At 48.5% G+C, this 22,682-nt stretch overlaps 8 protein-coding genes across 8 annotated transcripts; 5 read left to right on the top strand and 3 right to left on the bottom strand.

Moving 5' to 3' along the window:
• Positions 1-578: 578 nt before the first annotated feature.
• Positions 579-2,032, top strand: PHATRDRAFT_bd1398 (predicted protein; the record flags this gene model as incomplete). Its single annotated transcript, XM_002176368.1, has 2 exons — positions 579-822; positions 885-2,032. 2 exons carry the CDS (start codon positions 579-581, stop codon positions 2,030-2,032), a joined length of 1,392 nt encoding a protein of 463 aa, XP_002176404.1.
• A 560-nt stretch (positions 2,033-2,592) lies between these two features.
• On the top strand, positions 2,593-4,519 carry PHATRDRAFT_bd741 (predicted protein). Its single transcript, XM_002176367.1, has one exon. The coding sequence runs from the start codon at positions 2,751-2,753 to the stop codon at positions 4,428-4,430; it is 1,680 nt and encodes a 559-aa protein (XP_002176403.1). The 5' UTR covers positions 2,593-2,750; the 3' UTR covers positions 4,431-4,519.
• Positions 4,520-4,970: 451 nt separating this feature from the next.
• Positions 4,971-5,588, top strand: PHATRDRAFT_bd1396 (predicted protein; the record flags this gene model as incomplete). Its single annotated transcript, XM_002176366.1, has 1 exon — positions 4,971-5,588. One exon carries the CDS (start codon positions 4,971-4,973, stop codon positions 5,586-5,588), a length of 618 nt encoding a protein of 205 aa, XP_002176402.1.
• Positions 5,589-5,869: 281 nt separating this feature from the next.
• Positions 5,870-6,484, bottom strand: PHATRDRAFT_bd1395 (predicted protein; the record flags this gene model as incomplete). Its single annotated transcript, XM_002176318.1, has 1 exon — positions 5,870-6,484. One exon carries the CDS (start codon positions 6,482-6,484, stop codon positions 5,870-5,872), a length of 615 nt encoding a protein of 204 aa, XP_002176354.1.
• A 366-nt stretch (positions 6,485-6,850) lies between these two features.
• PHATRDRAFT_bd1704 (predicted protein) lies at positions 6,851-7,503 on the top strand. Its single transcript, XM_002176365.1, has 2 exons — positions 6,851-7,043; positions 7,142-7,503. Exons 1-2 carry the CDS (start codon positions 6,961-6,963, stop codon positions 7,428-7,430), a joined length of 372 nt encoding a protein of 123 aa, XP_002176401.1. The 5' UTR covers positions 6,851-6,960; the 3' UTR covers positions 7,431-7,503.
• A 420-nt stretch (positions 7,504-7,923) lies between these two features.
• PHATRDRAFT_bd1393 (predicted protein) lies at positions 7,924-9,480 on the top strand (the record flags this gene model as incomplete). Its single annotated transcript, XM_002176364.1, has 1 exon — positions 7,924-9,480. The coding sequence occupies one exon, from the start codon at positions 7,924-7,926 to the stop codon at positions 9,478-9,480; it is 1,557 nt and encodes a 518-aa protein (XP_002176400.1).
• A 232-nt stretch (positions 9,481-9,712) lies between these two features.
• PHATRDRAFT_bd1392 (predicted protein) lies at positions 9,713-10,864 on the bottom strand (the record flags this gene model as incomplete). The annotated part of the gene is made up of 1 exon (XM_002176317.1): positions 9,713-10,864. One exon carries the CDS (start codon positions 10,862-10,864, stop codon positions 9,713-9,715), a length of 1,152 nt encoding a protein of 383 aa, XP_002176353.1.
• A 10,282-nt stretch (positions 10,865-21,146) lies between these two features.
• Positions 21,147-22,505, bottom strand: PHATRDRAFT_bd1391 (predicted protein; the record flags this gene model as incomplete). The annotated part of the gene is made up of 1 exon (XM_002176316.1): positions 21,147-22,505. One exon carries the CDS (start codon positions 22,503-22,505, stop codon positions 21,147-21,149), a length of 1,359 nt encoding a protein of 452 aa, XP_002176352.1.
• Between the last annotated feature and the right edge of the window lie 177 nt (positions 22,506-22,682).

The raw sequence follows: 22,682 nt of genomic DNA, 5'->3' as shown, positions 1-22,682 counted from the left end.
GAAATCGTGCATCCCACATAGGTCTTACAGTTAAATCCTCGTTACTCTAAATATTAGTAGATTTATTGTGTCTTGCGCTGTACCGGTGTTTTGTTGTACCATACATACTCCAACACAGATATATAGAACGCAAGTATTAGCGTTTCCTACCTAAAGTCGACTGATACGGTACTCACTGTCCCGATAATCGATGGGCCTAAAGAGCGCTTTTCGGCACACAGTCCAGTCTTATCTATAGTTTTGATACACGAACTTCGGAGAGGCCGACGCGACCAAATTTCAAACAGTCCAACCGAAAAAGAAACGGCACAAACACAATAATTGCTTTCGGTTTCACCAACGACACCATCATACCCCACTCAGGCAGTCCTGCTGAAAGTGGTCCGACAAAGACTCGCAGGACCTACGACTGCTCGTTCGGAGAACCGTCATTAAAAAGAGTTGGCGCATCGATCAGCGTTTCGAAGTGTGAGAGAGTCATTCCTGGTTCGCTGGAAGACCGGAATCGAGGCGTTTTCCCATCCTGGAAAAGTCGATTGTGGAAAGCCCATCGAGTTGCACACCCGAAGTCTCTCTTTATGCGGTTGCCACCTTCGCCTCGGGGAAATGTTTCGCTGCCGTGGTGTGTGGCCGCACTACCGCTTCTCCTGACGGTCACGGTGCTTCAGTTGTCATCCTTGGTTGGCTTCTTTCCTGCCACGCCTGTGTCGGAACAGTTGCGAGCGCCCAAGCCTCCTACCCAATGGCGCACCGCGGCCCTTCCCTGCTCACAAACAAGAAATTCCGTAGCCGTGTCCGCCGACGGTACCGCGTCGGCCGTACGTGTCATGGTCTCGGCCAGAGTCGATGCCTCTCTCTCACTCAAAATGAACCACAAGATGCAGATTACACAGAAGCACGACGAGTACAAGCCAACAGCAGCACGAAAAAGCGCGAATACAGCAGCAATCCCAACAAAAACCACCACCATAACAAGACGCAGCGACAACGAGAATCATCCCGCACCCAACGTCAGCCTAAAAAGGTTGCCAAGCCGTTCCCACCAACTGCACCAAAGCCATCACCCGTTCCCCTCGTTTTGTTGCGCGCCATTGGTAACGCGCTGCCGCCGAGACACAGCGCCAATCAGACTCTGGACAATCTGGACTTTATTTTGGCGCACGAAAAGAGATTTCCCCACACAACACGTCACTGGTTTCTGAATCGCATTGTTGATCCCAAAGTGGAACAGCAACTTATCCAGCGCCTCGTTCACGCCAACGAAACCTATACTGTCGTTCCTTTTGATGACCACGTCTACCGACAGATCTACGCGCTCTCGAGAAGGCGTATGGGCCACAACAAGACCAATGCCAGAAGTCTCTCATACTCAAAGAAAAAAGTTGCGGACGATCAGTCCATGCACGACAAGATCCTCTACGTCATCAACGTGAACGGCGTACGCAACGCTATGATTGAGTACGGTCGCCAGCATACCCGTGCCGAGTACATTCTCCCTTGGGACGGCAACTGCTTCGTGACTCGCAAAGCTTGGTCCGCCATCCAGCGAACCATTCGCATCCATCCCAACTCCAAGTACTTCGTTACACCTATGTATCGGTTGAAGGAACCCAACCATGTTCTACTCACAAACTCGCATCGCCCCAACGCCACGGAAGAGCCGCAAATAATATTCCACCGGAGTGCACAAGCAAGATTCAACGAACAGTTACGCTATGGCCGGTACAACAAGGTTGAGCTCCTATCTCGTATTGGGGTCCGCGGACGGTGGGATACGTGGAGGTGGTTACCGTCGGAAAAGGCTTTGTTGGATCCAAATCCGGCTCCCGACGCCGCCGAGGGGGTACCCGTGGCTGGCTGGACCACGCGCTTATATTCCGGAATCCGGGCCGCCGAAGGTACCGGCACGCTGTTACATCGCGGCAATCTACGCCAGCAAGCCCTGGCAGCACTGCTGGACCGCCTTGATGCGCGAGTAGTACAACACCGACGCAAAGCCGTGGGCCACGCTTCCATTGGGGCGGTACAGTGAGGCCGGGTTGGGTACAGGGGACGCGATCGTTACGGTTGTGGGACTTTTGCGCTTTGAGGGGAAATATGCGTGTGCCACAGCCAATTCTGTGCGCAAATTGGAGCCGTCCAGTAGAAAGGGCTCGGTCGGTCTGTCTTTGTATGTACCACTTGGATTTTGTGGTTGCTCTAGACTTGACCGAGCAATTGAGCCGCATCTTTTGCATTACTTCACAGTCATTGGATTTCACTAGCCATACACGTATAAGCTAGTCCGCTGGAAGTACAGATTGTAACGGGACGATTCCGCTTGTGTTCCGTCCAACTCAATGTTTGACATTCCATCATCGGTCGTAGTTCGTGACACTGGCGCCCTAGCTCGAGTAGAGCTAGTTCCTAGGGAAGTGCACGGTGATGGTAGGTCGCTCAAAAAGTACAGAAGACAGACGCATAAACCTACCCCTACCGCTTGGTTCGTCTTCTCTCCGGATTTCTATTTGCGCAGCCGAATCCTTCGGTCGTGATGGATGCCATCACAAGAGTTCTGTGCCGGACAATATTGCAAGTACCAACCGCACTTGTTGTTGTTGTGGAAGCTTTCTTACTTTGATAAAGACATTCCTTGTGTGATCTTCACGTCATCTCTTTAGAACTGATCCGTCACCGACGACAATCTGGGCTAGCGAGGAGAACATTAGCGAAGATACCGTATCCGTATTCGAATTCGAGGACGGATCATTATGGCGGAAAAAGCTACGATTGCACAGATTCCTCCGGAACAAGTCGGACACGAAGATCTGGCCGACGAGCACGCACTACAGAAAGAACATGAACAAGTTACCGCGGAGTCAATTGCCAACGAATTCAGCGTCACTTCGGTTGCTTCCGTCAGTTCTCCCTGGCAGTTTGACGATCTGGCTTTGTCTTGCCGTCGCTGCAACAGCGAATTCAATCTTTTGAACCGTCGTCACCACTGTCGATTCTGCGGACACGTCTTTTGCGGTAAATGTTCCGATCAACGCGCTCTGATTCCCCCGTCCTCCATCGTCCTCGTCCCCAGAGGAGGTAAACGCGCCAAGCCACGATCGGCGATGCAAGATTCAATTTCCTTCAGTCCCGACGAAGACCCCGATCGTATGTTGACCTACGTCTCTTCGGGAGCTGCCGCTGGTGACGGTCTATCCAGAACACCCGAATTGCTGTACGGCAAGGGGCTGGAAGAACGCTTTCAACTCGCCCGGGAACCTTTACGTGTCTGCCAGCCCTGCTATCAACAGTTGATTCCGGTCCAGGAAGACCTACGCGCCAATTCCAACGCGATGCGCTTCAATATGGTGGATCCCACTGATGCGCGCCGCTTGTTCAATTCACCGCTCGCTTTTACCCTGGGTCACGAAATTCGCAAGGCTTCCTACACGCTTAACAATTTGTTGCCGCTTCCGAAGCGTATGGGCGCCTTGACCACCACGAGCGCGATGCGGCCTGCCCGAGGCGGAAGGAATCCTTACCATCCCAACGATTTGTATCCAGATTCGTACGACGATGCTACTAGCGAGCTACAACAATGCCAAGAAAATTGCTCCACCATTTCTCCTAATCTGGGTGATTTGGACGGGGTGCGTATTCCGGCTCGACTCTTGGAGCAAGCGCGCGGAATTGCCGTCTTGACGGTCATCAAAACTGGCTTTGGCTTGGCCGGACTCGAATTCGGTACCGGCTTGGCTGTGGCTCGCCTTGGTACCGATCGCTGGAGTGCACCGTCGGCGATCGGAACCGCTGGTTTATCCTGGGGGGCCCTGGTGGGGGCCCAAATCTCTGATCACGTGTTTTTGCTCATGACGGACCAAGCCGTCGAAATGATGTTCCGACAAGGCTCAGTCCAGCTGGGGGCCGACGTGGGAGTCGCGTTGGGTCCCCTGGGACGCGCCGTCGAAGCGGATTTTGCCACGTCTCCCGGCAGTAGCGGTGCACCCATCTACACCTACAGTCTTTCGAAAGGACTATACGCGGGTATTTCCTTGGATGGGAAAGTGGTCGTGACGCGTGACCGCGTGAACGAAAAGTTTTACGGTGGAGCCGTTACAGGGACAGAAATTTTGCAAGGAATCATTCCTTCACCACCAGCGGCGCAGCCGCTGTACGACGCCTTGTCTCGATGTCATTTTTACGCGACGGGCAACGCCATGCGGAACGCACACACCAACAGCGCCACCGTGGCTCGACCGAACTATCCTCCGAGAGATCCCGTCATGGGAGAATACGGTGAAATGGAACCCCAAGCGAACATGCCTTACGACCATCACCACAGTAACAGTGACTCTAATTTGTACAGCAGCAACGCAAGTCCCATGCCTCCGGCTGCCGCCGATCAACATTCCTACGCTGGAATGAGTGACGTGACGAGTGATGTCGGATACTAGTCGAGGTCGCAGCTGTGGTGCTCAAATGTCGGAATGCGTGTTAAATAGAAGTAACAAGACTTTCTATTAGTTCTTACGGTTCGTACATTAGTCTAATCCTTATTTCCAAGACTATCTTGTTGTCAATCCGGCTACACTTGACAAAGTTTTACAGACGGCTAACTAGAATAAAATGGAGAAAACAGCTTGACGCAGCGCCCGTGACAGAGTTGCCTGGGATTCACGAAGCCCATCGTCGTAATGTACTGCAACAACGAATATTTCCTGACACAGAAAACGGTGACATTTGAGATGTTCTTCCGTTCCTGTTGGCGTTGGTGGCTTGGTGCTGTCCGATGTACTTGTAGTTCCAGTTTCTTTATTGTTGGCGTTCGTATCCCCACATAATCATCATGATTTGCGACGCGCTAGCTAGATAACCTCGACTTGCCTTACAACCGAATCCTTCCGTGCGTGACAATGAAAGTGGCTGACATTTGCAAATCCGTGGTTGCCTGCCGCAGGCACCTGACCGCGTATCTATTGGCGATCATCGCTCTCATGTCCTCGAAAGGTACTGCTTGGCAACCGGCTACCCAGAAATATTTTGCCTTTGGTTCCAACATGTTACCGGCTACCATGAAGTCTCTGCGCAACATTGAGCCGTGCAACGCGACGGCGGCGATCTTGCCGGGCTTTCAGTTACGCTTCGACGTTCCCGGCTCGCCCTTGTTGGAACCTTCGGCTGCATCGGTTCGCCGAACATTCAATCCCCACGATGTGGTGCATGGTGTTGTATACGAATTGACGGAGTCTGACTTTGACCGGGTGGGTCGGACCGAAGGGGTACCTTTTGCCTATCAGTGGGAAACCTGTTTGGTCTATCCCTACGTGGGAGACGGAGAGTGCGCCGGGAACAACGCTGTGGGAGTAGTCGCACCGATAGAGGCGCAGACCCTGATCTCTGGGAAAACGTCGTCCTCGCGAGGTACCATACACATACCCACAAGTCCCTCCTATCTACGTATTTTGCGACAGGGAGCCGCGTACTGGAGTATGGATCGATCCTACCAAATTAGCTTGAGTAAAATCACAACGGCCAACAATTTACTGGTACCGGATGGCTTATCTGGTACGCTGCTACAGATTGCAAAGTGTGTCAACCCCAAAAAGGAATGAGTAAACAGGTTGTACCAGTCTGTTGCGAGACGCTTTGGGGAACGCTTGTAGGTAGACAGAACTTGACTTTACATTAACAACCCTGTATAAAAAACCTCGCTCTCCTTTGTCAATTGAAGTAGGGGTTGTTTTCTTCCCTCAAACTCTCGAAAGTGTCTTGCATTACCACATTGGAGAAAGAGTGCAATCGTGTTGAGTTGGCGCGAGAGGAACCCGGGACCAGACGGACAGTGGTGCAGTTTCCAACCACAGCAACATTAGCAACAAAACAACTTTTACCGTTACCACCACCACCACCAGCTGGACTGGATCGTTTTCCGAAAAGCTGTTTGTTCTTCGCACGTCTTCAGCCACGATTGCAGCCTTTTATATTCCGTGAGATCAAATTCGTCGTTGAGACGCCATAGAAAAGGAAAAGCGTGACAATCCGCGGTCGTGATTTGCTCCCCTACTAAATACGGACCCACAACGGCTTGATCCATACTTTGTAGCAAAGGTTGCAAGGCAACAGCGGATTGGTCGAGAACACACAATTTACCAACTGGTAACATTGCGTTGATACGATCCCGCCATTCCCGAATGCGTCTTTGGTCACCTTCGTTGTCGTCGGGGTACAACGAAACGGCACCCTTGACGACTCCCTTTTCAATTTGATCGAGGATCACGTCGGAATCGGGAAAAACAACGGCGCCCCCGTGACACACCAGTACCGGGACGGTTCCTTGCGGGTTGAGTTTCCAAAACCAGTCGGGCTTGCCGTTGGCACCGTACAGGGGAATTTCTTCGAGTTGGTAGGGTGTTTGCAAACATTCCAGGGCGCACCAGGCCTTTTGTGCAAAGGGACACTTTTTGTGGGTCACGAAACGGGTGGCGGATGGGGCATTCTGCAAGGCCATGTTGGCCACGTCCAACAAACTAGACAAGGCCTCAATTCCGTACGGAAAGGAGACAAGAATTGACAATAGAGGAAACTGCCAATAAAGAGAATGCCTAGCCAACACCATGGTACACGGGAGCGGGTCGGATTCTGTGGAAGCACAAGACGAATCGATAAACTAACAGAAATAACGAAAGGTAACAACTTATCACTTTCAATGTGACGGAAAACGAACGAAAATTCGAAAAATGGTGTTCACTGACGTCATAGAGCTCGAGCCGGAGCTCGAAAGAGGGAATCGGGCGTTTTGCTCCGCTGTCCGTGCGCTGACTAGGAACAGCGACAACAGCGATCGATCGGACCAAGTGCTAACTGTGAGTGTGCAAAGCTAGCCCGGGGAATCAATCCAGCGGAACCAAGGTCGACGCCGACGACACTCGAGGACTTCACACTCTCAGCGATTGCGACGCGTAAGAGAAGGTCTAGCGTTTTGCCATGACGAGTTTGCAATTGGGCAAGATTGCTCGTGAGATTCCCCTGCACAATAGACCGGCACGATTGTACAAATGTATCATGCGGTAAGCAAGAGCAGCGAGGACGTTATCCTTTTCGGTTGTGGCCTCGCTGAACACGCGCATGACTCACTTTACTGCGTGTTGCCTTATTGTTGGCACAGGGAAGTGCCACGCGTCCTGATGATTTACGATCTGATGAATATTAGTCGCGCGGACGCGAAAAAGGCAATTCGCGATCACTTTTATCACAACAAGGACGTCAAGGACCAACGTGTGCAAGATATGCTGGTAGAGAAGGGCTACATTGATTTGGAAGATACGTTGCTACAACACAAGCAAAAGACACATTTAATGGTGTTGCTTGAAGGACCGATCGGCACCGATTTCAACGACAAACGATTGGGCGCCAACGCCTCGGAAGAAGAACAGTTTCATCGTTGGGTGCAGTAAGGACCAGTACGGGTCGATGCCAATGGTGTTTTTTTTCGTGAATAGTATCTTTTTATAACCAACGCACAGTCGAAAAAGCTTTGTTTCAATCGGCACGGAAAATAGTATTGTTGACTGAAGAGACTAGGATCCGGGAGCTAGCCGAATAGGACGCACGTGTGTCCCTATATAGTTAGAATTGTTTCGTCAGTGCGCTCGTCCAAGTAACCCCACTCCAAATACTCCATTAGAGTCTAAACCGGATAGATAATTGATGGGATCGTGAAAGCTTATTACCGGTTGTTTGGTATGACGGTGAGCGGAACGTCGAATTGCGGGCATCAGTCTGGAGTTAGATGACAGTTAGTTGCCTCGACTCCACAACATCCGGGTTTTAAAAGACCCTGAAATCGTGTCGGATTTCTCACTTTTCCGTTTCCGTTCCGTCCAGCATTGCCATCACATCTCACGCACACACGTAACCAACCTTTGTACGACAATTGTCCCCGCAACCATGGTATGGTGTGCTCGGACAACTACGACCCCGCAACGGGTGATCTTATGTAGATCACACTCACGTGTAGGATACAATCGATGCCTTTTCGTCGGTCTCTTGTTGTTTCTGAATCGTTCCTGGAGTTACGGTACGAGTTCCATCCAAACCGACGAGAGCCTTCGAAACGACAGTGGGGATTCGATTGATTGGCCAAACGAGCTCGGAGCCAATCTAGAACCGCATCCGGACCCCAATGATGAACACTACGACAATATGGTCTACGTAGGACGACACGATGAGGAGGGCAAGCGTATGGGCTTTGATGTGGATAATACGGTCCGTTACATTTTCGGCACGTCCTTTGACGAAACGCATCGGGCCATCGAGGAAGCGGACCTGCTGCACGCGCATGCCGATGGCGACGACACGCATCGCAACGTGGCCGATCGAGGTCAAGTACCACTTGATTCCACTCGTGCCTCGGAATACGCGACCGATCAGGAGCAGCATCAGGCCCTGTTTGAGCAACGACACCGTAAAGTCGATCGGACCGGACCCAAGTCGTTTGGATACGTGGAAACACATCCACTGGATGGTGGAGTGGTACCACCCAAAGTAGTTGCCGTTCGGCCCTTTTTCATGGACACGACGCTCGTCACCAACAAGGAATTCGCCAAATTCGTCAAGGCCACGTACTACGAAACCGAAGCCGAACAATTCGGTTGGAGTTTCGTACTCGAAAGTTTCGCCCCCAACGCCATGCTGGACGCCGAATCCGACCCAGAAGCGTCCCACTGGATTGCAGTTAACGATGCCTACTGGCGTCGTCCCGAAGGTCCCGACAGTTCATATAAGTTCCGCGAACACCATCCCGTGACGCATGTGTCCCACCGTGACGCCGCGGAATACTGTCAATGGGTCGGGAAACGCTTACCGGGAGAACGCGAGTGGGAGGCAGCGGCGCGGGCTGCCCATTGGGGCCCCCGTAACCGTACTCCCTTTGCATGGGGTGACGATTCGGCCGACTGGAAAGTGGCGTCACAATACGCCAACTTGTGGGGCAATGGGACGTTTCCATGGGACAATAAAGCCGAAGACAATTGGCGGGGAACGTCACCGGTTAAAACCTTTCCACCCAACGTCATGGGATTTTACGATATGACCGGAAATGTGTGGGAATGGATGCGTGGAGGAAAGCACAAGAGTCGTATTGTTCGGGGTGCTTCGTACGTGGACAGTTTAGACGGAAGCTTCAACCACGCCGCCACACTCGGTGCCCGGGCCACCCTACATGGAACCACGACGACCGGGAACGTGGGCTTTCGGTGCGTCAAATCACCTAAACAACGCACGGAATACCACTACATATCGCACGACGAAAATGTACACGGGCAGCTGACGATAGAGGATCAGTTTGGACACCGGGATACTGTTCCTCAACGCGGTTGGGAGGACCAATTCCATCGACAATTCATGGACAACGATGATGATGAATTCGAGGAGGACGATGAGAGACCTAGTATCAAGAGGAAGAAGGTCACGAAACGACGCGAACGCATTTCGACCGAGCTATGAACACGAACTCTGATAGCTAGCGATTGCCGCCCGTGCAATCTTCGGCGAGAGCCTCTGGGAATTCTTTAGAGGATATTGAACCGAACGTTTATACGTATAGAAATAACTGCTGCCGTATTGAAAGGGGGACGGTGACTAATAGACAATCAAAACTGCAATACAGCAATGCGCAACCACAAAACAAGAATATGCTAAGCCGGTTTCAAGTTCCGGGAGACGCACCTACTCAACCTTATCGTGTCGAAGGTTCAGGAACCGCGTAACTCGCACCACCTCCACCACTGGCGGTTTTGGACGCATGAGCTGGCGGGAACGGTCGGGTATCCTTCATGGCCTGTTCCAAGACACGCTGTACGCATTGCCGGGCATGATCGGGAAAGAGATTATGGGTTGCTGTCAGCGCCTTTTGGCGTATACAGGATTGTGGCATCCACGAATTGGCGCATTCGGCCTGTCGAGCGGCCCTGACTTCGGAATAGGCCAAATTTTCGCAATCGCGCAAATCCAGCTGCAGCATGCGGACATCGTAAACGTGTGTCAATTCGTGCGTCAATATTTCGGACATTTCGTCCAGAGCTCGCTCGTGCGGTGTGCTGCGCATGTACCGTGATGGGGTGGTGGTGGGGGAATCCGGGTCGTGGGGTGGACTGGTGAGGCGGTTGTGACAGACCACGACCGACAAGGGCGTGGGCCCCATGACAAAGGCACGGGCACTACCCTCGGGTCCTTGGTTCGAACAAGCTTTACACGATATTTGCAACCATTCAGTCGGATTGGGAGCCGATGGCGGGGGTACGGTCGTCGAATGGGATCTTCTGGTTGGGTTTGGGGAGGATGCGCGCTGGGACCGGACAATCGCGTGCGAATTCCCATTTGTCGTTGTGGTTGGTGTCGTTGCTGCTCCTACGGCTACTGTTGTCGTCAACACGCTCGTCGCCTGAAGGGTGGTTTCCTTGCGAGCGAGTCCGACGCTAAGTGGAGTGGCAGAGTCGGTTACCGACGTGGTGAATTGTGTTTCGATCGGTTCCAGCAGTCGCGTCCAACGGCGTTGGGGGACGGTAAAAAAGGGCAAAGGGGCCGGTATTTCGACCTGAATGCCGTCTACTGTGGACTTGTAACGAAAGGGCTTTGCCGGAGACGTTGCCGCGCACGCTGTGGGCTTCGATGGAGTGCGGGACGATTCGTCGTCCCGCATTCTGGTAACACCGTTCGAGTGTTCCACTGGGGAGTGCGGTGACTGCATCATGGCATGCAAGTAGGCCCGGGGACGAGAATCGGGACGATCGAGAATCTCTTGCAAGAGTCGTACACAAGAACGACAGGAAAGGGACGATGAAGACGCCGACGTCTCGGTATCGGCCGACGCTGCCGTCGGCGAACTCATTCTCGTTCCTGCGTGCTGAGATCTCGTCTACCGAGATCAATAGATTATTTCTCACGTCTGGATCGGCAGTTTTTTGTACACAGTCCGAGAGGGAGAAACCTGAACGATTGTTGAGGATTACAAAACGTCAGAGAGCGTGCTACTAACTGTAATTGGAAAGGAATGGAACAGCAGGATAAATCATGACGAGCCGATTTACACAACGCTCCACCTGATCTCTTGTCTCCCAGAATAGCGAGCGGACTCGGAGAAGTCGACATTGGAACACATCCAGTGTGGGAACCCGAGGCACAGTGAAAGAACCCATGCGGGGCGGATGGATTTATACCAGGGTTAGGGCTTTTGCCATTGTAGGTTTGTCGTGACATGTGACTCTGCGAATATCTTGTGTATTGCTGATTACCAGGCCTCTTTTACTGTTAATTCGGTATTTTGGACCAAAACACCGCAAACACCGCAAATAACATTTCCAAAAATACCGCAAACAAGACTGAAATATAGCAAACAAGACTAACATTTTGATTCAAAATTTCGAATCTTAAATGGCCACTTTAGTTTTCCCCTACCAAAAACCCCTTTTTACTAGAGCTGTATACCGTAAAGGACGGAACTTTGTATCTTTTCCAAAAATTCATTTACATTTGCTACGAGACACACCAAATCAAAATCATTCATGAAACTAACCCCACACGTGGATTTGTCTCATTCGCAGCTTCAAAATGATACCATTGTTTCTAATACTACTATAAAACTGCAATGCACACTTTCATTTTAAAGTCGGATTTTGATGTTGAAATGCAAAAATAGGGTTAAGGGTTAAAATTATAGCAAACATTCAGCCGGTTTTCACTCGTTTGAGGCAAATGCATTTCATATTTTGTATGCTACTTGAGCTTTGAACTGTAAACTCTTGACCGAGAGTTGTTCTATACTTCATATACCAATATCATTGGCAACATGGCATTCCATCCAAGTGGTGCTAGGGTAGAAATTGTTGGCATTGAAGAATCTAGCCCAGGAAGGTTGTGTGAAGAGCACACTGTCTGTGATGCCACTCTACAGTTGGATGCTGTTGTTTGCCTTCGCGTTGTTCAAGTCATAACCAGCAATGGAGAAGAAACCGCCATTGCAGCATACTGAATAACAGACGGTATTGATTGCTGCAGAGTCAATTATTGTCCGCGAGAGTAAATCAAGGACAGACGCGTCTACAATGGCAAGTTGGCTCAAATTGTTGAATTCTTCGGTGACTCAGAGGATCGCAGAAAATTGGAGAGGAAAAGGGGGCAATGCAATGCTGCATTAATCTAAAGGAGAAGTGGCAGTACTATTGGAGTTGTCAAACAAAGGTGGAACTGGAAATATTTAGCTTAAAATAAATGATTTGTGTATCCACTACCATCTTTGTACATTTAGACATACTATGAAAATTCTCAGACAAGTGCCACCTTCTCTTGGTTACTGTACTTGCAATGATTGTCAGTTAATCTAGTCTAGTAATGCCTTGTCCTCTGTCAACTGGAATGACAGTTTTGAGTACCGGTTCGCGCAATGGCGCGCACTACTTGGGTCGTGGCACCCAAGGCGAGCCTGTCGAAACTAATCTGACACGGATGATTTTGGACAGTCGCAATCCTAGCTGAGTATTCAGAAACATGATGTGACTTTTTCGGGACTCGACTGTTGCCATGCTAGGGAGCATGGTAACTATGATGAATGTGCCCACGGTGCCGTGTATAACACCGTGGAGAATAGTGAAACGGACCATGATGGCGCTTGCCAGATTGTGGGGCCAAATGGACAGTGAACAGATTTGCTCTTTAGTATAGAGGCTATAAATCTTAACAACAATTGTGTGAAAGCCATATCTGTTAGTTTGTATCTCTTCATTAGAAGCCAGACAAGTCTTGATCACCTTGTGCTTTCTTCAGAAGCCAGGAGATACTTGACATTGACAAATTAACAGTCTTGGATTGCTAATCACTTTGCTCCCGTGTGTTTGGGGATTGTCTGGTTTTGTGATAGAATTGCAATAAAACAATCCGTTGGGTAAGACCAGTGGCATTGTTGTTGTTTTTGGTCTGCTGACAAGTCAATTGGATTAATTGTTATCTTGCTTGTCCTTGGTGCACAAGATATTGTGTTTGTCTCATTTGTCCTTGGTGCACGGGATTCTGTTGCGTGTGAATGGCCCGACAGTTGCATTTGAGAATCATCCCTGCTTTGACCATGGACCCTCTTGAACATGTTCTTGTGAACCTTTTGGGAGCAATGACGCTGCATTCGTCGTACCGTCGGTTTTTTGAAGAGTGCGGTATTACTCAGGCCAGCAAGTTGCCTCCATGACCGAAAATTGTCTTGTAACGGTGTCATATGGTGTTGTGACCGGATATTGATGTACATTTGGTTTTACAAAGTTCCGTCCTTTATGGTATTTGTTCCTTTGTCCTCTCTTTAACATTGGAAAGCTTTATACCTTTGATCCCGCAGGGATACAGAACTACTCTGGGTCTGATAAACTAGAAAACTGCAACAATAACCAACTAGAATTGTACTAGAATAGCACAAGATCACTAGTGTAGTTACAAAACAGAGCAAAACACAAATTACACCATTATCTGCCTGAGCAGACCAGTGTTAGCCTAACATACATATGACAGATGCTTGACGTGGGGTTTTTCTAGTCCCCTCACATTGGAACTATGACACACATAGGACAATGTGTCCCCTCAAAACCACAACGGGAAAAATAGTGGCAAACACACACAACGCTGCACACAATATAACAAATGCAATGCAATTTGTCCCAACCAGAATGACGGTCAAGAACAGGAAAGTCGGCAAACCCTTCAATAAACCAATGTCACCACAAAATATGCTGTATGAGTTCTTGAAGTTTCGGAGCAGGCTGGACCTTTGTAAGAGCATCAGCCAAATTTGCATCCATAGGTTCATACGCAATCTTGATAACTTTCGTGGCAACACATTCACAAACAAAGTGGTATGCAATGGCATTTCTCTTCTTCTTCAACATCGACTCCAGAGCTGTTGTCGCACAAAATTCTAGCAGCTCCATTGATAGGAATACCCATCATACACAGCTTTTATTGTAGACCTTGAATCATCTCAGGAGCGGTCTTAGGTGCAACAAACTCACTTCCGAAGGTGGAGGTCTCGACAGAATTCTGGCGCTTAGAAAACCACATAATTGGGGCACAATTCACATAAATCAAAACACCTGTACAAGAACAACAAGTAATATGGTCTCCCGCATGGTCAGCATCAACAAACATTAAATTTCAACAGTCTTACCGCGAGGTTGCGGTGCATTTGGAGGAATTGGTTCTTTGACATCACTGTAAAAGTCCGTCCAGTCCACAATTTCCTTAAATTGGTTGTTGATCACAGCATAGGTATCATTAAAAACCATGCGTGACCGATTGTGAGATTTCAAATAAGCAAAGACATTGAAAACAGCAGTTAAATGACCCTCATGTGGCATTGCAAGAAACAAGGACAACTTAGACACTTAGCACATGATGTCAATTTGACCAAGTTCAACTGCCCATTGCAATACTCCAATCTCTGACTGAAAATAATTAGCACAATCAGGATCAAGAACAGAAGAAACATCTAACTTGGGGCAATAACTGGTCAACATTGGAGAGGAAGCACAATTGCTTAACGCTCTTCTGATTTCATGCAAGTCTCATTCAACTTTTTTCACGGCTTGTTTAATGTAACCGTAGAACTCATTGACCATTGCTCTTTTGTCGGATTGTCCGGCAACAAGAATTGAGCAATATTAGCTCCTAGATAATGATCAGGGGGCTAGATTGTCCGGCTTCAACTTAAAATGCTTCCCAATAGAATCTAGGATACTTTTCGGATGTGAACTGATGCAAAGAAAGTTGTCAGTATAAATCAACATATATTCAAAATGTTCCGTACCGTTGGCCTTTTGAGCTGGACAAAGCCCCACATCTGGATCAGCCAGGCATGAAATGAAGTTAAGTTCCTGCATTGTTGAGGCCAGATGAGCGCGCCAAGCAGCACCACTGGACTTTAAACCATACAAAGCTCAAATGATGATTGCATACTGATTCTCACAGGACGGTCCAAACTCAGGACCACAGATGGTGTAAACCTTTTCACGGGCAGGCGCGTTCAAATACGCATTTTGGGCATCGGTACCAAGGATGTCCAGGTTGTTGAAAGCAGCAATGTCACGGTACACTACCTTGCGACGTGTCCCTCGGATGTATAAGTATGGAAAACGCAAGTGTGAGCCAATCCAATGGGCGTGGTGTTTACGTGTCACGTGTGGAGTTTGTGTCGGTCTTATTGCGCAAATTTACCGTATTCGCGTTAAATACGGAAGTCATTAGTATCCTGGAGTCATAATACAGGATACATACAAATGGCAGTTAGGAAAAGACACAAAACCAGTCTCACGAGTCACATGACAAGTAAGGAGCAAGATTCATTACTCACCATGGGATTCTATATGGGATTTATATTTACAGGTTTTATGCACATGTGGGAAGATTCAAGATTAGCTATGTTTTTGGTAAGACTGTTCACTGGATTGAACAGACTTTACAAGATTGACTAGTTTATAGAATGTAATCTACTTCTCATTGTTTTAGGAATTCTTTGATCCAAATAATGCGTAATAACATAGGTCCTTGTATCCGCTGTATAACCCGTGGGGAGCATTGTCAGCAAGTGAGTTTAACAGTCCCTAGGTTTGCATAGGTGTATTGCAGGTCATTTGTCATAACACCCAACCTGTGTTTACCACATACTGTCAAACAGCATTACTGTCTAACGTTCATAAATTGGTTGTACTATGTAAGAAGCAACAAGAAAGGCAAGACGGACACTATTGCATGAGACAACACTGGCATAGGTGATTGAGCTTGGAGGATCCGTTACATGTCCCCCAGCAACGAGTTGGGTTTTGCAAGTGAAGTCCATTTTCACATCGAAAATCATGTGACAGGGAATACAAGTGTGACCAACAGGTTCAGCGGCTCCAGGATCAAGGATCTTGAAAGCCGGCATCACATTTTTTATCTCCTTTTTGATTGCGTTGGCCTGCAACAAGTGTAAGTATCCCGGTCAATTTCGAGAGCTTCGAGAACGGTTTTGGGAATACGTATACCAAACTTGTGTGTCTTCTTTTGATAACAAGTTTTCACAGCAGAGACAATGTTATCTTGCTTACAAAGAGTGTGGGGAACCCACCATGCAAAGGCAGGCTTGTGGACCAACTTGTTTGCAACAGCATACTCAGCAACTTTGACAGGGTCTGATTCCTTCAGATCTTTAAGTGGCAACCAAGAGACGGATCCAACTTTCCACTGTATGGATTGTTTCCATCCCTTGGTGGTACATTGCATATGCTGGTTACCATTATGATTGATGACATAAAGGTTGTAGGGAGCAATAGCAGAGCCATCCTTGCGGTGATCAATAATCTCATCTAAAATAGGATGGCAACGTCCTTCATTGTCAACCTGAGAATAGATATGCTTGGCAATAATGTTAGCAGCAAATTCTTTGACAACTCCTTTGTTAAACTGTACCTCAAGGACACAAGAGTCAAGGATAGGATTCACATTGAAATGGCCAACCGGGTTGCTGTCATGATCCTTCTTACAAGCAATAACTTTGCCGGTGAAAAGCAAGTCCCCTACAGGGAGTAATACTTCAGCATTGATATATTGATTGAATGTGTCATGGTCATAGTTGTTGGCTTCCGGCATGGTAGCTTTGATCCCCGTCAAGTTATCCAAATACGGCTCAAATTCATCAGGGTCACCAATAAATACCGGAACACATCTGGATTGCCAAACTCTGTCTTAATTGACTCATCAAACTCTAGTTGCCGTTTCTTTACGGACTCTGAGTTGTGATCAGCAACAGATAGTGGGGAATAAGTAGTACAAACAAGTATTTGTCCATTTGCAGCAAGAACACGAGCACACATTACATGTCCAATGTTGTGAGACAGTCCAAGCCATCATCCAAGCTTGCGTTTGTCTGCTGGGAAGTCTACCAGATCATGATACCAAAGGCATTCATACCACGACAATTCACACAAGTGGGAAATATCCAACGTATTGCTGGAAACTGCTGTGTTAGGCACATCATCATTCAAAGCATAGATGTTGTGAGCAATGGAAGACCAAATATGGCCTTGTAATTCCGAACAAATATCCCACAAACATAGTGGGGCTCCTGACTTAGTCATTGCTGTATTGGTCATTTGTTTCAGCGCCTTGATCACTGTTTCGGCACGGTTCAACCAGGGAGAGTAAGGCTTGATCTCTAATGCATGGGCGCCAGCTGAGCGCACCTTTCGACGGAACTCGCCATGGGTGAGTTCCTTTGCACCATCCGATATGATTGCAGCTGGGACACCTTTGCGATGGAACAACAGATCCAACGCTTCATGGGCTTTGGCTTTAGATTTCATTGGGTATGCGCGTGATACGGAGTACTACCAAAGCACAACCGTAGGACAGATCGCTGTTAGGACAGTGAGTGGTAAACGAAGGTGGGCGTTGAGACGAACGACCTGCGATACACCTAAGAGACTTAGGGACTGTAAAACTCAACTCGTTGACGACGCTCCCCACGGGTTAGACAGCGGATACGAGGACCTATGCGTAGAATGCAATTTGGATCAATGAACTTATAAAACAATGAGTGGGTGATTACCTTCTACAAACTAGTCAATCTGTTGTTCAGTCCAGTGAACAATCCCACAAAATGCCATCGAATCTTTGATCTTCCGCAGCTGCCATAATCTCAATAGGCAACCTTTCTTTCACATGTATATATACTTTCGGAACTATAAGTTCCTTGCACGATACCTATGGTGAGTATAGGATCTTGTTCAATCCCACCATGTGGTTCGTGGTACCTCTTTTGTTCCCGCAATCGTATCTCCTATGTTTCGATCGTATTTCACTGTACCTTGGTCTTGTAAACTGACAAGTAAGGACTAAACACATGCGCCTCCGGAAACATAGCAATCGTACAAATGCACCCTTTATTGTGAGTCCACGTGGCCACGAAATAAGGCTGACAATATTTCTGTGCGCGCCTCCTTAACTCCATGTGCATAGTTTTGATTCACACTTGCGACATCCATGTTAGGCGAATCATGTCCATGAGACATGTCGCAAGGAGGCATACCGTAACAGCGCGCGTCCAGTCAATGTCACTGACAAAAACTTGGGCACATGTATTGCCATGCAACAATTTAAGCTTATAAAACATGGTGTCAGTGTACAGATTTGTTCAAAGGTGACGGAATGGTAGCTGCAAAGTAACCGGTTTCGCGCATTGCACGAGAGCACCATTGACCATCTTCTTTACACCGCGCTGCATGGTGACGCGTAGGGTGCGTTTGGCAGTAGCCAAGCCAATGTTCCAATAATGAGCCAATTTATCAGGGCTGACTTTGTAACAATGATTTGACAATTCAACAGAGCCAATGACAACAGTATTCTGAACGGAAGTCACAAAACAAGCGTCATCCAACGGAGTGGAGACGGACAACAAGGTCTCGGAGGGCACATGTTGTCGTAACAACGCTTGTAACAGCACGGACAGTACAACGGGACTTACTTGGAACCACCAAACCACGGGTATTGGTGCAGTGCTCCTCCTGACGAGAAAATTCCAAAGAATGAGGGTCCCACACAGGATTGTCGTACGTCATGACAAGGTGAGTACAAGTATCAAACTCTTCGCGACTGGGCTTGCGAGAGGGCAAATACGAAATGATGCCATCAAGCATCAAAGGCAAACGAAAATTTTCGCTGGGGAAGAAGATGGAGTGTGAGGACTCCGTGGGCTTGCAAGTCAAAAACTTTGGACACTCATCCAGCTTGACATTGTTGATACAAAGCTGATTCGGATTGATCAGGTTGTGTTCCATCTTCAGGAAATGCAAAGCCTGATTGAAAACCAAAATGAAAGTTTCGTAAGTGTACGGGTGGTCATATGCAACAGCAGCGGACACAATGGGCACATCCAAGCGTAGACAGAAAGGGCCTCACATTGACGTTACAATGAGTTTCTTCAAACACAAAAGCATGGCAACTGACACAACAAGTATCGGCATGCAAATCCAAATCGGAGCGGGACAAATGGCTTGTACCAACCGATTGGACGGACACAACAGGACAAGTGGACACAACAGACACACTTCGCTGGGACATGTGCTTGCCAGCAGAAGTGTTAGAAGTCAAGGTTGTGTTGTTGTCATGGCGGGGACGAGTGTTACAATCCGCATCACTGGATGTATCAACAGCAGACGCATTGCGACGACAATTGCCACTGCCATTTTGGCGCAAAGTGTGCACATGGTGACGCTGTTTGGCTTTCATGGACTCCTACTCTTCAAAAGAGTAGTAGCGGTCGGTCATACCGCTTGTCGAGCCGTTGTTAAACAGTCTACCTTTTCCACCACCGCGGCCGCCTTGACCGTGACGACCGCCGCAACCACCGCGGCCACCTCTTCCGCCGCGAACACCGCGGCCTGTAGAAGCAGAAGAAATGTTACGAACCTGAGCCTGGTTCTGTTTGTCAATAAACTTACTCATATAATTGACAGTAGCTTCAAAATCATTTTTCAACGCTGCAGTCGCACAAACGGTAGCAATTGCCGATTCGAGAGACGGGGCTTTAATGCGCTTCAAAAACTTGCGGACCTTGGCAGCTTCGGTCAATGGCTCACCGAACTAGTCGTGATTGGTGTGGGCTTGCTGATGAATCTCGGCAAAACGCTCGAAAGAAAAGTTTCGGCGCTCACCGCTATAAAACTTGTTTTCGAGGTCTCCCTCGGCCTTGTTCATGATCTTCGATTGGTTAGTCGGCCCAAGTTGTGAGAACGGAGGGCCAACCAAGCTGCACGACCGTTTCGAGAACGAGCTTGAGCAGAAACCCAGCTCCAGGCAGGACCCCATGGGTACAAGCCCGGATTACGGACCAAACTTGATTGTTATCCGCGGCAAAGTCTTCACCGTCATGCGGGCAACGGGCAATCATTTTGTCAAGAACACTTGGGTACATGTTGTCCGGATCGTCCGGGACTTCGTCGTCGTTGCGGATCACATGGCGCAAAGGAACGCCAGTAGTACCGCGGACCTTGGAAAGATAATCTTCGATATTCTCGAAGGCCTCGCGGATCTTCTTGAGGTCATCAATCATGGAAGGAGCCGTAGCATCCTTCGCCAGGGTCTTGTCTTCCTCCTCACGGCGCTTAATCTCCGCCATGGAGAGGACCCGAGCCGCAAGAAACTGGTCTGGGATCGGACAAGAGGTAAACTTGAGGTGACGGTTTTAATATTCAAGCAAGATCAAACGCTCTTCAGCCGTCGGAGAAATGGCGACACCAGAGCGGGGAATCACCGCTGGGGCGCCTGGCTGAGCGGTGTTGGGATTTGGGACGTTTTCCCCCGGGACGACGGAGGGTGTTACACATATCCTTGATGAAGCTGTCCGTCAAGAACACGAAGTCCTCGACGGAAGTGATGGACTCGGTAATGGCGTCGCAATGAGACGCGTCGACAATACCAATCGCCTGAAGGGCGTTACGGACTTGAGCGAGAGCTGCGGCCATGGTGAACTTTTTAATTTCTTCCTGAGGACGGGAAGGAACCTCAAAAAGAGTTTCGAGTTGAGTACGTGTTAGCAAGGTGGGCTTGGCATAACGGGAACAACAGTAGTTTCCTTTGATCATTGGTTACGAGTTTTGCAAATATTTGGTTCGCATACACTTAAATAGTGATAGCCGGCCTGATTGCCGAGTCAATAACTAAGACTTTTCCTTCCGAAACACATGATCTCCTTACTGTCAGTCAGATTTATCAACAAAAGCTATAAACTGGGAGAAGCATGCAAGCCAACAGGAACTCACAGACAACTCTCTTGAAGGAGGAGAACAACCCTCTCTTGCAAAAAAGTACAACACAATGACAAGTAATTTTTACAGTACATAGTGTATACAATATCTTTGCGACATAAAGTTGTTAAGTATAATACGTTAGGGTTAGAATTGTCCCAATCACACCGCAAATAAGCTATTTGCGGTGTTTACTGAATTTAAGGCGGTCTGATCATCTATTTTGGTAAAGGAATCAGAACAATATCTTTCTGACTGTGAGTGTGATGTAGGCCAGTGTTGTCCAGAGATCTCATTTGGAGAATATGGGGCTATTCGTCCATCCCCCCATAGAGGTCTGTGGTCAAAATATCAGCCTTATAGGGCAATGCCAATATCCTCCTCAAAATCAATATTTCGATTATTCCTGGCCGCAAGCTGGATGTGCTGCCGGAATTCGTCAGGTCCAAGGACTTGTCGCCAAAGCATTTGCCTCCTATAACTCATTCTTCCGTGGAGACCTCTTCCAGGACTTGTCTTCCCTGCTACCTCCATGTGCCGCAAAGCTTTACGCAATAGACTCAACTCCTCTCCTATTGGGACACCCAAATACTTGGCAATAAGCCACTTAAAGGCTTCGGATGTTTCGACTCCTATATTTAGCATAGACAGGTGCGATCGTCGCAAGGGTGCCACATGTGGAGTCGCAATGGCAATACCTCGCAAAAAATCGTGGAGAAATACGTGGTGCAGATCAAGCTTTTTCTTCACATACAAGTTGAGTTCTAGCTTTCTGTCACAAAGATTAGACGGCTCTAGCGCCCCCGGATGCGAAGCCAATGCTCTAGTATGGAACTCCAAATCATTCTGTATCGCTGGCGCAGCCCATTGCAGGACCCGTCCGTCCAAATCAAGCGCCCTTCGCATGAATTCTCGATTGCTGCGAAAGCTTACCCCAACCCGAAAGAACTCGGGCCAATTGTGTTCCGCAATTTCCAATGAAACATTTTCGTCTTTCAGTAAATATTCGAAGTGATCCAGCAGCGGAAATCCACGCCTAATCCAGGCAATCGCCATATCTCGATGTCGCCACACTTCTTCCGGTATGCAACGTCGCAAGAATCGTAGCGCTGCTGGGCGAGAAACTTCCAATGCCTTCACGGGTATCGAGACATGCTGTTTAAGAAACTCCGCACTCATTTTTTCGATTAGAGTCAATGCTGTTCCTGGAGTGATCGCCGCAACTATAATATCTTCATCGTACTGCAGGGGCTCAGTGACGACGTCGTAGAGCATTGGATGCTGCTTGACTGCTCGGAGCATGAGGTCCTTATCATTTAGCCATGCGGCAAAATCTGGTTTTGAAAAATAATTCCTTAATAACTCCTCATCACCTCTGTCCACCAAAGTGACGACGATATCCCGCTCCAAGAGCAGAGAAGGTACGCGCTCCAAAGCTTTAGCAAGGACCAGTGGTCTAGAATTGAGTGATACGACGGCTGCAAAGGCCAAGTCGAGGTCGGTCCAAAGCTTAGAATTCAGCTCCAAATACAGCAAGGAATTCTTGGTGAACGCTTTCAGCAAGAAAGCTTTGTCACTTTGGAAGTCCATCGGACAAGAGCGCAGCTTCATCCCATTTTGTAAAGCTTCCATTATCAGTTCGCAATCACGATTTAGAGGTTCTGGTACAAATTGCATCATACGACCTCCGCGGTTCTTTCGAACAAGGTTTAGCATGAAGTTTCGATCTGACACAATACTATCTCTGGTCGGCCCAGGCGGTAAAATTCCCAAAGCAAGTGCGTTGACTTGGCACGCTAGACACGCGATTTCCTTGGTGTGCTGTAAGCGCAAGGAAGCGTATTGCAGTTCGAGTCCATTCAACGAAATCGCTGCGATAACTACATCCTCATC

This window comes from Phaeodactylum tricornutum, genomic scaffold (genome assembly GCF_000150955.2).
Source record: "Phaeodactylum tricornutum CCAP 1055/1 PHATR_bd_32x35 genomic scaffold, whole genome shotgun sequence".
NCBI classification, from domain to species: domain Eukaryota; phylum Bacillariophyta; class Bacillariophyceae; order Surirellales; family Neidiaceae; genus Phaeodactylum; species Phaeodactylum tricornutum.
The sequence above is the reverse complement of the archived record's forward strand: the minus strand, read 5'-3'. Positions and strand labels throughout refer to the sequence as shown.